This window comes from Hyalella azteca, unplaced genomic scaffold (assembly GCF_000764305.2).
Source record: "Hyalella azteca isolate HAZT.00-mixed unplaced genomic scaffold, Hazt_2.0.2 contig12222, whole genome shotgun sequence".
NCBI lineage: Eukaryota > Metazoa > Arthropoda > Malacostraca > Amphipoda > Hyalellidae > Hyalella > Hyalella azteca.
The window spans coordinates 179394-194275 of NW_025942185.1; the positions used below are offsets into that span (position 1 = coordinate 179394).

A 14882-nucleotide genomic window follows, 5' to 3' on the forward strand; every position below is an offset into this window, starting at 1 on the left:
GCGCTGCAGCACCTGCTGAACTAACCCAGCCCAAGAGGTCCTGGCGACAACATGTCCCGCTGTGTCCTTATCGTCCACCAGATATTAAGATACGAAGAAATGATTGATATCTCGGTCTTATTTGTTATTCTTTATATTATTTGATTATAATGTTTACGGTATCTCGTTGTACTTTAATTTCTTCGTTTATTTGATTATTCAAATGTCGGTATGCCCTCATTCAACCTCTTTTAATCAAGTCTCGGTGTTCTCTCATTTACATAACGGTTATTTTAACAATGGATGTTCAGGGGTATCATATCAATGCATCGGTGTTCTCTTATTGATGTCTAGGTTATCTTTCATTCAGGCCTCATGAATTTTAATTCATGAGCCAGAATATCTTCATTCATGCTTAAATATTTATTTTCGAATATTTTGGTATACCTTCTTTCATATTACGTTGTTCACTTTCAAACTTGTAGGTCACTGTGCAATTTTTTACGTTATTTTATGCCCGGCAAGGTTAATTTAACATTGACATTAAACCAATCAGAAGTAAAACATTGTTCATAACTCATGCGGAAAATGAGTAAATATTAAACGATGTTCGCCCTGTGTTATGATAAATTTTTTCATTAGAATGTGGTCGAGCATGCTCAACGATAATCGTGGTTCGATGATAAGATAACTACTGAAAATCTGGGCGAGATAACATCTTGGTGAACACAACAACGCAATGGGAAGTGCAGGAGTTGTAGAACCACGCAAGAAAAAGTTCAGAACTACGCAATAATATGAAATTAAAAACGCAACATATAGAGTACAGCTTTTAATTATAATACAAGCACTCAACAAAAATGTCTGTTCGAGCAACCTAAAAAAGGGTAAAACACCAAAATTTAATTAAGGTCCCGTTCTATAATCGATATCGAAAGCCCTCCACTAAATCAAATTTATTTGGCTCCTGTCAATGCAGAATATTGTAAGAGATTATAAGCCCTCCAGTCAATCCCAAATATCGTTTGATCCACTGTCTATCCCGAATATCGTAAGCCATTCAGTCAATCCCAAATATCGTTTAATAACGAGTCATACCCTATGGAGTCTCATCTGTCAGTCTTGAATGTCGTACCTCGTCTACCAGCATCAAAAATCTCAAACATAATAGAAAATCCCGCTTCTGGCTACGGGCTAAACTGCTGATTGGCGACGGTAAATCCTGGATTTATGAAGCTCAATGCATAACCTGGTCGTATTTCTAATGTTAGTTATCGAACGCCTAATCCAAAAATTATTCACAACACAAAAACACTCATCCCAAGCATGATACTAACAATCTTCAGCTCCATATCATGGCGCTAGTATCATACCACTTGAAAACATGACGATAACACTCCTATACAGCATGATAACACTTCCATTTTTGCCCTGGCCAAGCTCTGCCGTTGTGGACGCCGTAGTTGTGGTCACTGAGTGCTCACGCGAACATTTATGGTATTAGGCATTATACTAAACAATTTCCATCCTAAGAGGGATTTAAATTATAGTCTTAATTATACAGTAAGCATATGATCAGTATAACGATAACCATATAGATTTGTGACTGCTGTGTTTTCTGCATTGGTCATATATTGTAGTTTGATCGTGAGTTTAAGTGTTAAACGATGTTTGTTAATATACATATTACAATCGACGAAAAATAGTTAACAAAATCCTCATCATACATCCGTTTATGAATATTTACAAGGTACATTTTACGTAAGATGCACGCCATTTCTCTAGATGCATAGCTGCGGAGTGTTTTAAGACACTTCTTGATGATGGGTTCAAATATTATAGCGCTATGATAACGAAGAAGCATGTTGTTGATATTAATTATTTCAAAAACAACATATTCTTGTTATTATTTGTTTGAAGGTCTCGGACAAATTTACGGCCGGAGTGTTTTTAGTTTTTTTTTAAATATAGTGTTTTATGGGTTTTCTGTTTTTTTTTTGTGTGTTTTAAATGGAACCTGTACCTAACTGGACCTAACCTGCGAGGTTTTCGTAGATTGGCTAGATTTTTCTATGTTAGAAAAAACCTCGGCTGCTGGTCCGGGCCCGGCCGTAAATTTGTCCGAGACGTATTGTTTCATACGATTGAAGGGTCAGCCTACAGTCAAACGAAGTACATATTAAAAGTTACTATCGTACTGTATCTCACCAATTGCAGTCGATTTAGTATTTTATAATGCACGCAAATTATAACAGGTAATCTATTTTTCTAAAAATACTATAGAGTGGTTTCTCCACCAGATGTGTGACGAATTAGGTTTCCGTTAAGACGGATACTTATTGTAGACGGAGGAATGCGAGAACTATACTCAGCTGTTTTGGAACTCCATCGACCATCGTTATCATGCTACCTTTTCCTAATATTTCAAATTCAATGTAAAATTATGTCCCTAACAGTCTCGCATGAGGTATTCATCCAATACATCCCTGGACATAAAGGAATCTCTGGCAATGAGACAGCAGATCAGGCAGTCCGGGATGCCCACTCTCTCTGATATCGCACGGTATTCCCACCATCACCCCAATGTCCAAGGTCAAGGAGGAGCTGGTGAGACTCGCGCATGACAGGGTCCAGGCTAGCTGGAACCAATCCTGGCTGGACAATGTCAACAACTCAGGCAAAGGTCAATTCCTCACAACCATAAAACATGAAGTAAGTTAGTAAAGTTACTGGCCTTGGGCTCATAATAATAAACGTTCAATAGAGACTATTATAGAGACTGCCTTGGCTAGGCTACGCTTGGGGCCATGGGCCATGCTGGTGTTAGGGCCCATTTAGCCCGCTTTAAGATGTGTGACAGACTGACAGTCCACTCTGCACTTGCAGTTCTCCTGAAACCATAGAACATTTGCTGCTTCACTGCCCAGTCTGCCCTCAGCATGCCCCTGTGCAAGCCAATTTAACCAATACTCTAGCCCGGCTCAATATCCCCGTCACACTGCAGAACTTGCTTGGCGCCTGGCGGGGGCACCTATCCTAGCCCTATCCAGTACTTAATAGTTGATGCAGTAGCTACATTGTTAACAGCTACTAACAAGTAACACCCTAGTCTGTCACCCTTCATTCACTCTGAGAAATACGATATCTCTCATAGCCCTGATTTAACTAACTAAAACTTGTGGGGAACTAACACTCAAATCATACTTATTTACTTACTGCTGGCATTGATCTGAGTGCCTAATTTGAGGTGAGCGGAAAGCCGGAAACACTCTCTGCACTCTGCAGTCTTTTTAGGAACAGGTTTTAGGACTTCTGTGACTGTGTATCGCTGGTCGTGACTGCTCTTTGTAAAGTTTGTTGCTGTTCGTGTTCACCTTAAATCCATCCTTAATCTTTGATCCTTCAGAGACAGCCCACAGGAGTTTTGTTTGTTTGTGAGGTAGCAACTCACAGTCCCATATTCTTAGACCAACTTGGTCAGAAGAAGCTCCAGGCTGTGCCGCCCAGGCTGGACCTTCGGTAGAATCCGCAATCTCATGTGAGGCATAGTGTAGGGCATGTCAGTAGATACTAATCCGGGATGATATACGAATACGAATGTTTTTTTAAACTCTTCTCATGCAAATAGTCACATATGTTATCTTACCTAGTAGCAGCAATCTCTTAACCAGTCCGCTTTTTACAGTGTCTTATCCCTGTTGTTTTTCCCCACAGACATGTGACACCTGAACACCAATGTCCGGTTGAGGGGCTACCTTGGACAAGTCTCCTGAGCTCCTTCCAAATTTTGACTAAATAAGAAGAAATCCATCATTACTCCTAGTTTGCTAGGTGGGCGGTGCGACAGTCTTCCCTGCGCACTGAGTGCGCAGGGACATTAGTGATTAGACTTGTCATATTTGACTTGGGAAGTGAAGTCTGGAAAAAGAAATTTGAGTACTTGAGCTGTAAGTCGTTGACCACAAGTTATTAAGAGTTACAACCATGCATTGCGTGATTTGCGTCTTTGCACGATCTGGCTGATTATGACGTCTGGCATAACCTCACTGTCCAAGACCCAGCCCCCAGGGTGCAGAGTTTGCAAGCAACGACGCCAAGATATGGATTTTAAGCACAAAATGATGCCAGCAGTATTTGGAATTCATTGGCAGCAGATTCAAATTCAAGATGCGTCGCTGGGTAAATTTTAATAAGAAAATGCTGCTAACAATTTTGATAGCATGTCCCTTACTAAGTTACTCTCCACATACTGCAGCAATCATTTGCATCACAACTGTTTTCAAACAAGATGCATGGCATCCTGATACATCCAACATACTGGAAACCTTACCATTTGCGCCGTTAGTCTTTCATATATATATTTTAATTTATTTTCTAAATACATCCTAGACAATCAAAGAACTCTGAAACTTCTTAATGTTATACATCTTCAACAAAAATATTTACCAACTACTGTTATTATTCAAAACTCAGAATTGAGATAATAATCAATTATCTGGATTATAATCTCTTGATTATTAAACCATAAATCAGTATTTCATCATTCTAATTACTGAGTAACAAATAATTTTGTTTAATTTTCTTACAAATTCTTATGAGAGAATATGCTTTTAGCAATAAAGCCGTGATAATCTTCTACATTCTTAGGCCTCAATTTGGAATATTATGCAGAAGTCTCCTAAAATTGCATGCAAAAACAATCATTTCACAGATGATTTTCCAATATTGCTGATATAAAGTGTCCCTTTTTCTTATTGTTCACTAATGAGATTAGAATAAGCCTAATAAGGCTGTAAGCCTGTAGGAATGGGCAAAATTGGCCAGATTCACAGGCATTTTGGTCTGATTCCTGGGTGGCTTCTGCCCAATTTCCCACTTTAGGTTAGGTCTATTGTCTATGGTCAATGATGGAGTCACCCATCAGCTGATGATACTGCACTAATGCACTTAACTTGACACTTGTCACTAGACAGCATTTAATACTTGTCACTTGTCAGAACTATAATTGGTTGGTTTTGGCTACCACAGACATGTATAAATATTGTGACTTGGATTCAATTGCACCAAAAAGTTTTTGAGATTTGTTTATTAAATTGATCATTTCTCTTGAAGGCTGGCAAGTTAACATTTCCCAACCTCATTCTAAACTAAATTGTTCTGCAATTAGCCAACTGTCTTTCCCACTTTTTCATTTGTAAATAAATATATGATTAATACAAGAAATATATTTCTTAATATAGAAGTGCTTAAATTTGGGAAAAAATATCAGTCTGCTCACTCTGCTGTATTCAGTCTAGGTAGACAGCATTCTTAACTTTCAATTCAAATGCTAAATTAACTGCCTGTGCTTTTTATGCTTAGTTTTGTAATAAAATAGCATATCTGTAATTAACATTTGAAAATATGAGTGACATACCTCCTGAACCAACAAAAAATGAAATTTCAACTTTACGGAAGGCTGCCCTTAAGAAGCTTGGTGAGGTATGTATCCAGGAGGTTACTGGAAGCTGGATGATTTACAAGTGTCTGTTTTGATCATTGCCAAATAATTTGATACTTAAAAATTGTAACATTTTTGACACAGTTATTATTTCTAATTTATATAGAAGCATTGGCCATCATTTCATTATTTCTGTTGGAAATTAATCATATAATTGAGCAAATATTTTTCATAATTTTGCCCATGTAGCAAAGACAAGGATATCATATGAATAATTGCAACATTTATGCATCTGGTAGGTTGTAATAATAATTGTTAGCCTGTATGTTGTTTCTCATTCAAGTTTATCTTATTCCTAGCTAGGAAATGGTGAGATTGATGCTCGAGATATCAAACGTCTCAGTGAAGATGATGACTATGTGCGACGCTTCTTGATGCACCATGACAATGATCAGGCTTTGGCTCTAGAAATGGTTATTGACACCTTCAAATGGAGGAAAGAACTAAGTGTCAATGGTGAGAAAAATTGTCTGGCAGTTTTAATTTACAGCTTACATTAGTTGATGTCTGATGCTGTTGATTTATAGCAGTGGTTCCCAAAGTGGGTGATATCGCCCCCCTAGGGGCGCTGGAAAGATTTTGGTGGGCGGTAAGGAAGAAGGGGGTGATAGGGGTGTGGCAGTCCGAAGTTGATGTCAGAAGTGCGAACGTTTGTTTGACGATTTGTACACAACATGTGCAGCACATGACTCCCAGCGATGGTTTTTTCACCCAGATCTGTTCTTAAACCTGTTTTTACGTCTTGGACAAATTAATGGCCGGACTCGTGGCCGGTCTCATGGCCAATTTCAATGATTCACGGCCATTCATTGATCAAGGAATATCTCTCAAAATAATTAACTTAACTCGATGAAACTTGGTACGTACTTGTATTCATTAGGACCTAACGATAATGTTTTGCTTGTGAAAATTGTTTGAATTTTGCCATCGTTTGTTTTTGCCATAGTTATATCATATGGCAATACGGGCCGAAATTCACAGTGATTTCTTTCAAACTACTGAACAGATTTGAACAAAATTTTGAATTTGCGGTCCTAACTACCGAACGGTATGATGTTTAGCCAGTGAACAATTTTTTGATTGTGCCTTCACTCGCGAGTTTTTTTTAGTGCATTTTCTCATTTATGGAAAAAATTCACTATTGTGCTCGCCATGTCCGTCTGTCTGTCTGTCTGTCGGCCATGACCTCAAGTTTTTGTCGACAAGAAAATGCGCTCTCTGTCACTCACTGTACTGAGTACTGAGCAATACATGCTTAAATTCGCATCAATAAAAAAATTGTTTCCAAACTACCTACCTAAGGTATTCAACAGATTTGAACGAAACTTAGCATTTTAATGCCTAACCTCAGCAACGGTGATGTTCACAATTTTTTCATTTTGCTTTTGTTTGCGAGTTATACGGCTATACGTATAACGCTCTTGGTTAATCCGGCCGGTAGAAAAGCCGGTCGTTCCTCCTATATCTGTATAACTCGCAAACGAAAGCAAAATAGAAAAATTATCACGAGCAAAACATCACCGTTGAGAGGTTAGGTAATTATATACAAAGTTTCTTTGAAATCTGTTCTGTAGTTAAGAATAAATTTCTTAATTGCCGTGAATTTAAGTGACAAATTACCCGGCAATATGGTCTGAATATAAGGAAGTGTGAAATCTAGAACGACGGTGAAATGAAAAAAATCGCAAACGAAGGTAAAAAAAAATCATAAGCTAAAAAATCACCCATAGGTAGTTAGGAAATTCAAAATTTCGTTCAAATCTATTCAATAGTTTGGAAGAAATTCTTTGATCACTGCAAATTTCGGCCTGTTTGGTAATATATACGTAACTCATGAATGAAGGTGAAATTAAAAAAAAATACAAGCTAAACATCACTGTTAGATTCTGATGAATATGTGTTCCAAGTTTCATTGAGCTGCGTTCATTAGTTTGGGAGATATTACTAGATAATTGAATTTGGAGATTGGTCGTGAGACCGGCCACGAGTCCGGCCATAAGTTTGCCTGAGACATCCTAGGTTTCTAGTGCTGAAACAGTTAAAACAGCTTAAAAACATATTGGTTCACTAAATGGGGTTCTATTTGAGAAATACACAGTTGTGTTTAACCTTTATCTTTTAAAATTGCGGTGTACTAAATTTCAAGAAAGAGGCGTATGTATATATATATGTCTGTGGGGGGCGCTAAAAATTCACTAGGGAGCCAAAGGGGGTGCCAGCCTAAGAAAGTTTGGGAACCACTGATTTATAGCATGCTACTTATATGCTAGGTGGATTCTACTTACAGCTTAATTAGGTAAATGAATGTGTGAATGTTCATGTGCTGCTTATCCAAACTTCCAGAACAGATTGCAGTCAACATCTGAGGAAGGTATATATATAAGTTCTTTGGATTCAATATTTGTTAATTGTTTTTTTTTTATTCAGTTAATTTGTATCGTGTGTCAGCTAATTTTTTTGTTGCTGTAGCAGCTTTATTTATTATTCTTCATGAGCTTTGAATAAATGTGCTGCCTTTTTATCAGATCTCACTCACGACCAGCTGAACAAGAAACTAATTGACATCGGCAATTTGTTTCCACATAATCGAGACACAGATGGCTTCAGGATGCTCATATTTTCTGTTTCAAAGCACACCAAGGGCGTCCATGATATGGATGACATGAAGAAGCTCCTCATCTATTGGCTTGAAAGATTGGAAAGGTAGGAATTGTTCATCTGTTTAACCTTGACTTGTGCTGTTATGATATATTTATTTTGAATTCCCTGAGTGGTGTGATTAACCTCATTACCTTGTTATATTTTTTCATCATATTTTGTCTCAGTCAGCTTCTCTTTCTTGCTCACAGAAGGTAATTTAAAATAAAATATAGATATTTATCGTATTGATGTAGTATGATAGTATTATTCAGGAAAATTATTATCTTTAATTTGAAAAAAGATCAGTTTTTAAAAAGCCTTATATGTGTTTTATGCCAATTCTTGAAGGAAAAATTTTTCTCTTCAGTAGAGCAACACGTTGCTGCGCTGCACTGCTATGCCTATTGGCTTATCAGGAGTTGCTTATGCTCAAAAGTCATTTCTTGTTTGTTTTTGATGTGCAGAGAGGAGTATGGCAAGTGGATTTCTGTTGTCTTTGACATGAGAGACACGGGCATGAAAAACATGGATATGGAATTCATTCAGTACATGATCCATTTATTCAAATGTTACTATCCATGGATCCTCAATAATATCATTGTTCTTGAAATGCCTTGGCTTTTGAATGGTGGGTTCATATGTTTCTCTTTGATATGTACTGTAAACTGTTTTTTTATCCAATAAAAATATCTGAAGAATTTTTGTGAAGAGATTCAAGGTTTATTTTACTATTTTTTTTTGTGCTTATAATAATGGCCATGCTCTGCACAGCCATGTGGACAATCATCAAAGGCTGGCTCCCTCCAAAGTCAATTGCAAAGATCAAGTTTGTGAAGAAAAACACCATACTAGAGTACGTGAGCAAGGAGCAGTGCCTTGTGGGCTGGGGAGGAACGGACGACTTCCAGTTCTGTTTTGAGCCAGAGCTCCCCCGACCCCTGCCCTGGGCAGCTCCTGCTGGCGACCAAGAAGCTAAAAAAGTTGGTATCTTCTTTTTATCATTGTTTTCAAGCACCATCTTTCTGAGAATGCTGATAATGTGTTGACACGAGTGTTCAACAATGATGTAATTTCAAGATGGTAACACGAACTTCGGTGTTTCAGGTCACGTTCTCCGACAGCGTCATGGACGGCGCTGCTGCAGGCGCTGCTGTTGCCGCTGCAGGCGCTGCTGTCACCGCTACGAGCTACAATGCAGTCGTTGGCGGCGCTCACCCCATTACTGCCAGTGAGTTCTCTGCCGGCTATGTTATAGCAAGATATTTTCTTTTCTAAAGTGCATGTTTATTCATTCACTTACCAAGTTAGTAGTAACTAAATTTACTTGTTAAATTTAGTTTAGCTAGTTACTGAAATATTTTTGCTTCTAATAACTATAGTATGTTAGCTCAAACCTATGCCTTTGAATGGACTGTAACCTATATTGATGCCTTGTGGTTATGTCGAATGCTATTAGTTTCTATTTGTTTCTAATAACATATTATTTTATTGCAGGGTCGCTGGTTACTGTATCCCCTGCTGAAGAGCTTGTCTTCAATTGCACCCGTTATAGCTGCTCAGCCAGCCTCTCTATTTCCAACCACAACAACTTCCCAGTCTTCTTTAAAGTAAGTTACTCTTCTTACACTCTCGTATTTTCTTGCTGTTATGCACCGCTCGTATGACAACAATGTTATCTCGTGACAGGTGATAAATCACAACAACTTCCCAGTCTTCTTTAAAGTAAGTTACTCCTCTTACTCTGGTATTTTCTTGCTGTTATGCACCGCTCGTATGACAATAATGTTATCTCGTGACAGGTGACCAACCACAACAACTTCCTGGTCTTCTTTAAAGTAAGTTACTCTTCTTACACTCTGGTATTTTCTTGCTGTTATGCACCGCTCATATGACAACAATGTTATCTCGTGACAGGTGAAGACAACGTCTCCTGAGAAGTTCCGTGTTCGGCCGTCTGTGGGGGCGCTAGCAGCAGGCGGTGGCAGCGTGACAGTGACAGTAAATGCCAGCGACCCGACGACCCTGCCGCCCGCGCAGCTGGTCCGTGAGAAGTTCCTAGTACTGGCGAAGGACAGCTCCACGCACCAGGCCTCGCAGCAGGAGGTCTCCGACGCTTTCAAGGTCAACAGAATCAATTGCAAGACTAAAATTCACATTGAAGATAAAAAACTAAATTGACTAAAGAAAAAACAGTTACAAAAATATCCATATTTCTGAAACTATCGATATTTGCCTCAACTCATTGTTCAAATCGGTTAATGACCTTGTCATGGGTTTGAACCGTAAAATTTTAAAATCTCTTCTTTAATTCTTGGTTTTTATTTTTTTTTGTATTTACTATCTAGTTTTATAGACGAATTAACGGCTTGGGCATGGGTCTCGCACTCGGTCCCATTTTCGCAAATATTTTCATGTGTTTTCACGAGGCTAAATGGCTGGCCAATTTTCCTCTGGATTTTTTGCCTGTTTTCTTTAACCGATATGTCGATGATACTTTTTTACTGTTCAAGTATCCCTCTCATGAGGGCCTTTTCTTTGATTATTTTAATCTCCAACATCAGTCTATTAAATTCACCATGGAGCTTAAAACCAACATTAGTTTATTTATTGTCAATTACAATGTTACAAAAACTAATGGCTAAAAGATAATCTCCCGTTTTTATGAGTTATTTCCTATTTTTTATATACAGTTGTGCGCATCAGCGTACGTCGTTGGGATGACTTCTCACAAATTTTACACTAGGCTGGCGGAGCATAAGGGCTGAAGTTTTCGAACGGGAACATTACTTGTGCATCCTCCTCATTCAGCTGTGCGCGTCCATGCCGAGCAGTGCACTGCTCTGGTGTCCGATAGTGATTTTAGAATTCTAGCTTTCACGACTGGTGTTGCTGACCTACGAATTTTAGAATCCCAGTTTATTTCTAAACAGACACCTAGTTTAACACGTTGACTACGATTGCTTCATCTTGTACAATTATTTCATTTTTTGTACTTTTTTTAAGCAGGGTTGCCAGACGGTCATTTTTTCCGGACAAATTCCGTGATTTAGTTTTTCTCAATTGCGTTGGCCGGCTAAAATTTATGATAAGGGTACTTCCTAATTAAATTTTAAATAGTGCAAAAAGAAAATAAATGGAATTTTTATAGCGGAACTTACAAATAAACTAGTATACATTGAATTATCGGCCTTTTTTGGCCTTTTTTGTTCTCGGATTTGGCCGATTTTAGGCAACCTGAATTATGTACCACTACGTCCTGGAGAAATACATTTCGTGGTATGCATATGTACCAATACGTAGTCAACGTGTTAAATACAGCCTTCAGCTACTATCCCTTTGAAATTGTAAATAGATAAGCCTGTCGCCTCATGTGTAGGTATTTGTTTTTTCTTTTATCAGTTTAGGTTTTTATCTTCAATGTGAATTTTAGTCTTCAAGGTGAATATAAGGATTTATTTTGTTTATATGCAGGATTTATCCTGTTTGTATGCACGATTAATCTTGTTTATATTTAGGATTTATCATGTTTCTATGTGGAATTTATTTCGTTTAAATGCTGGATTTATTTTTTTCATTTGCAGGATTTATCTTGTTTATGTGCTGGATTTATCTTGTTCATTTGCAGGATTTATCATGTTTACACGCAGGGTTTATTTTGTTTACACGAAGTATTTACTTATGCTATACGCAGAGTTTATCATGTTTTCAATAGAGGGTTTAATATATTTCTTAGCAATCTTGATAGCATATTTAGTAGTTGCTGGCTTAATTATGTGTCCTGGATACTTGCATTGAGATAATTTTAGTTAAATACTTAACAAACTACCTGGTTCACCATGTCAGTTTGCACTGTTCACCATGTCAGTTTGCAGTGTTCACACCATGTCAGTTTGCGCTGTTCACATTGGTCGCCAATTTCACCATATTTGGAGTACCGATTTCATCATATTAGGTTTGCCAATCTCAAAATATTATTTTGCCGAGTTTTCATATCTTTGAGCGAGGCAATTTCATATGTTACGTCTGTCGTGCCGTGGTCTGACGTGCGTCACTACCGTGCCCTGGTCTGACGTGCGTCACTACCATGCCCTGGTCTGACGTGCGTCACTACCATGCCCTGGTCTGACGTGCGTCACTACCATGCCCTGGTCTGCCGTGCGTCACTAACCAATACCTGCAGGCGGGTACCGGCGGTATGACTGAAGTGCGTCTGCGCGTGGGCGTCTCCTCGTCCACCGACTCACAGAACGGCACGGCAACTCCGGTCGCCCAGACCGAGGCTCAGCTCATCAAGAAGGTGCTGAGTTATTGAGCTCTATTGCACTTCCTTATTTACCTTCCAAATAGAAAAAAATACATGGGCAGGGCCTCTTTGGCTTAATAGATAGTGCAGTTTGACTCTGTGGCTCCTCAAAGGAGGTTGTTTTAGAAAATCCTCGTTTTAATCAAGTTGCCCTCAAGCTACGTGTTTGTTCTTCTAAATCAATTGAAGGTTTCGGGGTTGAGTTGACAGATAGCATTAGTAGTAAATTGATATTCTTCCATCAACAGTAAGAAACCAATTGCGAAAAGATGCTTACACTCGAAGAACTTATTTCAGAAGTTGATGGGCTTACCCTGGCTCAGCTTCTTGTTATGTTATTTATCCTCCTTGTTATTTATCCCCAAAGCTAATGAAAGCAACGGTTTCAGTTGGACGAAGTGCTGCGCGGTCAGCAAGATCTGCGCAAAAGCGTGGTCATGATGCAGCGCCTGCTGCTGCTCCTGCTGGTGCTGTCGCTGCTGATGCTCTACTTCGCCTACACACACGGCGGTGCTCTGGACCGCTACGCGCAGCGTCTCACTTGCTCACAATTTCCTGTCGACGATCGTCAGGAGCTGTAGATCGACATGTTATGTTTGTTCTGAGTTCAAAGCCTTTATATTTTAAGATCAGAAGTTCTATGATATAGTATAGGGTGTGCTTTTCTGGAATTAAGCTCTAACTTCCTTCTTATTAGACGTTGGTTTCCGACCCTTCCACTGCCTTCAATACTGAGAAGCGTTAAACGTTCGTATGTGAACTCTGAATGACTATTTTTAAGAACTCCTTATTTTAAACGAATAATAAAAGTGATATATATATATTTTTGCAAATGATGCTTTCAAATGATGCCAGTGTTTTGATACCTCGCGGCTAATCAATGTGACATTGTCTTTCACGTTTAATCCTAAAGCGGCAAATAAATGGCTACATCGGGTAGAGTATGCGTTAGCTAATGACATAATAGACTATTATATTAAATGTACAGTATCATTGTACCGAATTTCCTTATTTATAACAGTTTAGTTGGGAATGCAGGTCATTTTCAGACATCACGTACTATGTGTGTAGTCTCTTTTCGTTTAGCGATCATCTTCGTTCTTGCTTTTGATTCATAAAATCAATGATGAAATGTTCGTGCAATATCACTATAATAGCGAAAGAAGTTCCTGTTGGTATCCAAGCTTCCGGGTTCAATTGATACACCGTAATGCGCGTTGCGAAACATCGTCGCTTTTTCCTTGCATTGAAATTAAAATGCAGTTTAGGAAACACTTTCAACTGCACTCAATAGCTTCCGACTTGCCAAATGTTTACTTTCGTAAGGTGAAAGCGTGTTTAGAACTTGTTTAAATTGAGTTAACTGAAGCAATGATGGCCAGTACAGTACACCATTACTTGAAACTATTCTATTACACTCCATGACAAATGTGCATTTCATGTACTTGTAATTTCTTTGACTGACTTATTTTTAAGTTCATTTTAGAGATGTGGCTAAAGGTTTAGTTAGTATTATTCCTATGAGCATAGCTAAGTAGAACATAGAGTTCATGATTTAGAGAATATATTTTTTTTACTTTCATACTTTACAATAAATCCAAGATAATCTCAACTGAGCCCAGTAGTTAAATTTAATTAAGTGAATGAAGGCATATCTTTCGCGTATAGTCAAGAAGCTCTAGTCCTTATAAATACAGCTGGTATAAGAGTGTTGCAATATTCCTGCTTCAATATAAACTGGCTTACGAGTGTAGCAATATTCCTGCTTCAATACAAACTGGCTTACAAGCGTTGCAATATTCCTGCTTCAATACAAACTGGCTTACAAGCGTTGCAATATTCCTGCTTCAATACAAACTGGCTTACAAGCGTTGCAATATTCCTGCATGAATACTATAAGACATTTTTTTTAATGATCCTAGCATTTAAGATGTAAGTTTTTAGTCTGTCAAGGAAATATATTACATACCACTGGCAGACGGGCGGCGTTAGTAAATTAAAATGGTATTCAAGGCCGTCTTCATCAACATTTTCGCTTTTACAACCTCTGTTAATACACAAGACAGTCCGTTGCCACTTTGAGATGAATCATAATTCGCCGTTCAGTGTTATTTGCTGAACTTTCCGGTGCAATCAACGTGATGTATTAAAAACTGCCAAGTTTTTCATCGCGGTAATATTATCTTCAATGTAAAAACTGCTGTGGGATTAATAAACTTTATGTTGATCACTTTTTTTATTACAATTTATTCAACGTACCGACGAATAGAAGGTAATAATTAACAATGAATTATAGATGCCGTATCAATTCTAGCTTTTTGACAAACTAACTTTCTATCGAAAAGATTTCTAAACTTCATGAACGCCTTATTATATATTTAGCTTTGTTTGCAATGCCACCGCAATGATGCACGAGACGAGACATCCAATTGAACTGTGCAAGTGTGACGACTACGTTGC

General features: G+C 38.2%; 1 protein-coding gene across 1 annotated transcript; it reads left to right on the top strand.

Moving 5' to 3' along the window:
- Nucleotides 1–4825: 4825 nt before the first annotated feature.
- Nucleotides 4826–14649, top strand: LOC108679172 (motile sperm domain-containing protein 2). The gene is made up of 10 exons (XM_018167767.2): nt 4826–5460; nt 5779–5935; nt 8005–8182; nt 8584–8747; nt 8891–9099; nt 9224–9347; nt 9614–9726; nt 10034–10240; nt 12300–12416; nt 12812–14649. The coding sequence occupies exons 1-10, from the start codon at nt 5383–5385 to the stop codon at nt 13001–13003; spliced, it is 1539 nt and encodes a 512-aa protein (XP_018023256.1). The 5' UTR covers nt 4826–5382; the 3' UTR covers nt 13004–14649.
- Nucleotides 14650–14882: the final 233 nt, after the last annotated feature.

Excerpts from the sequence above, each read along its gene's own strand:
- LOC108679172 (XM_018167767.2), top strand. The coding sequence starts at position 5,383 with ATGAGTGACATACCTCCTGAACCAACAAAAAATGAAATTTCAACTTTA. Across the intron at positions 5,936-8,004 it reads GAAAGAACTAAGTGTCAATG|ATCTCACTCACGACCAGCTG; the intron begins GTGAGAAAAATT and ends CCTTTTTATCAG. Across the intron at positions 9,348-9,613 it reads CGCTCACCCCATTACTGCCA|GGTCGCTGGTTACTGTATCC; the intron begins GTGAGTTCTCTG and ends ATTTTATTGCAG.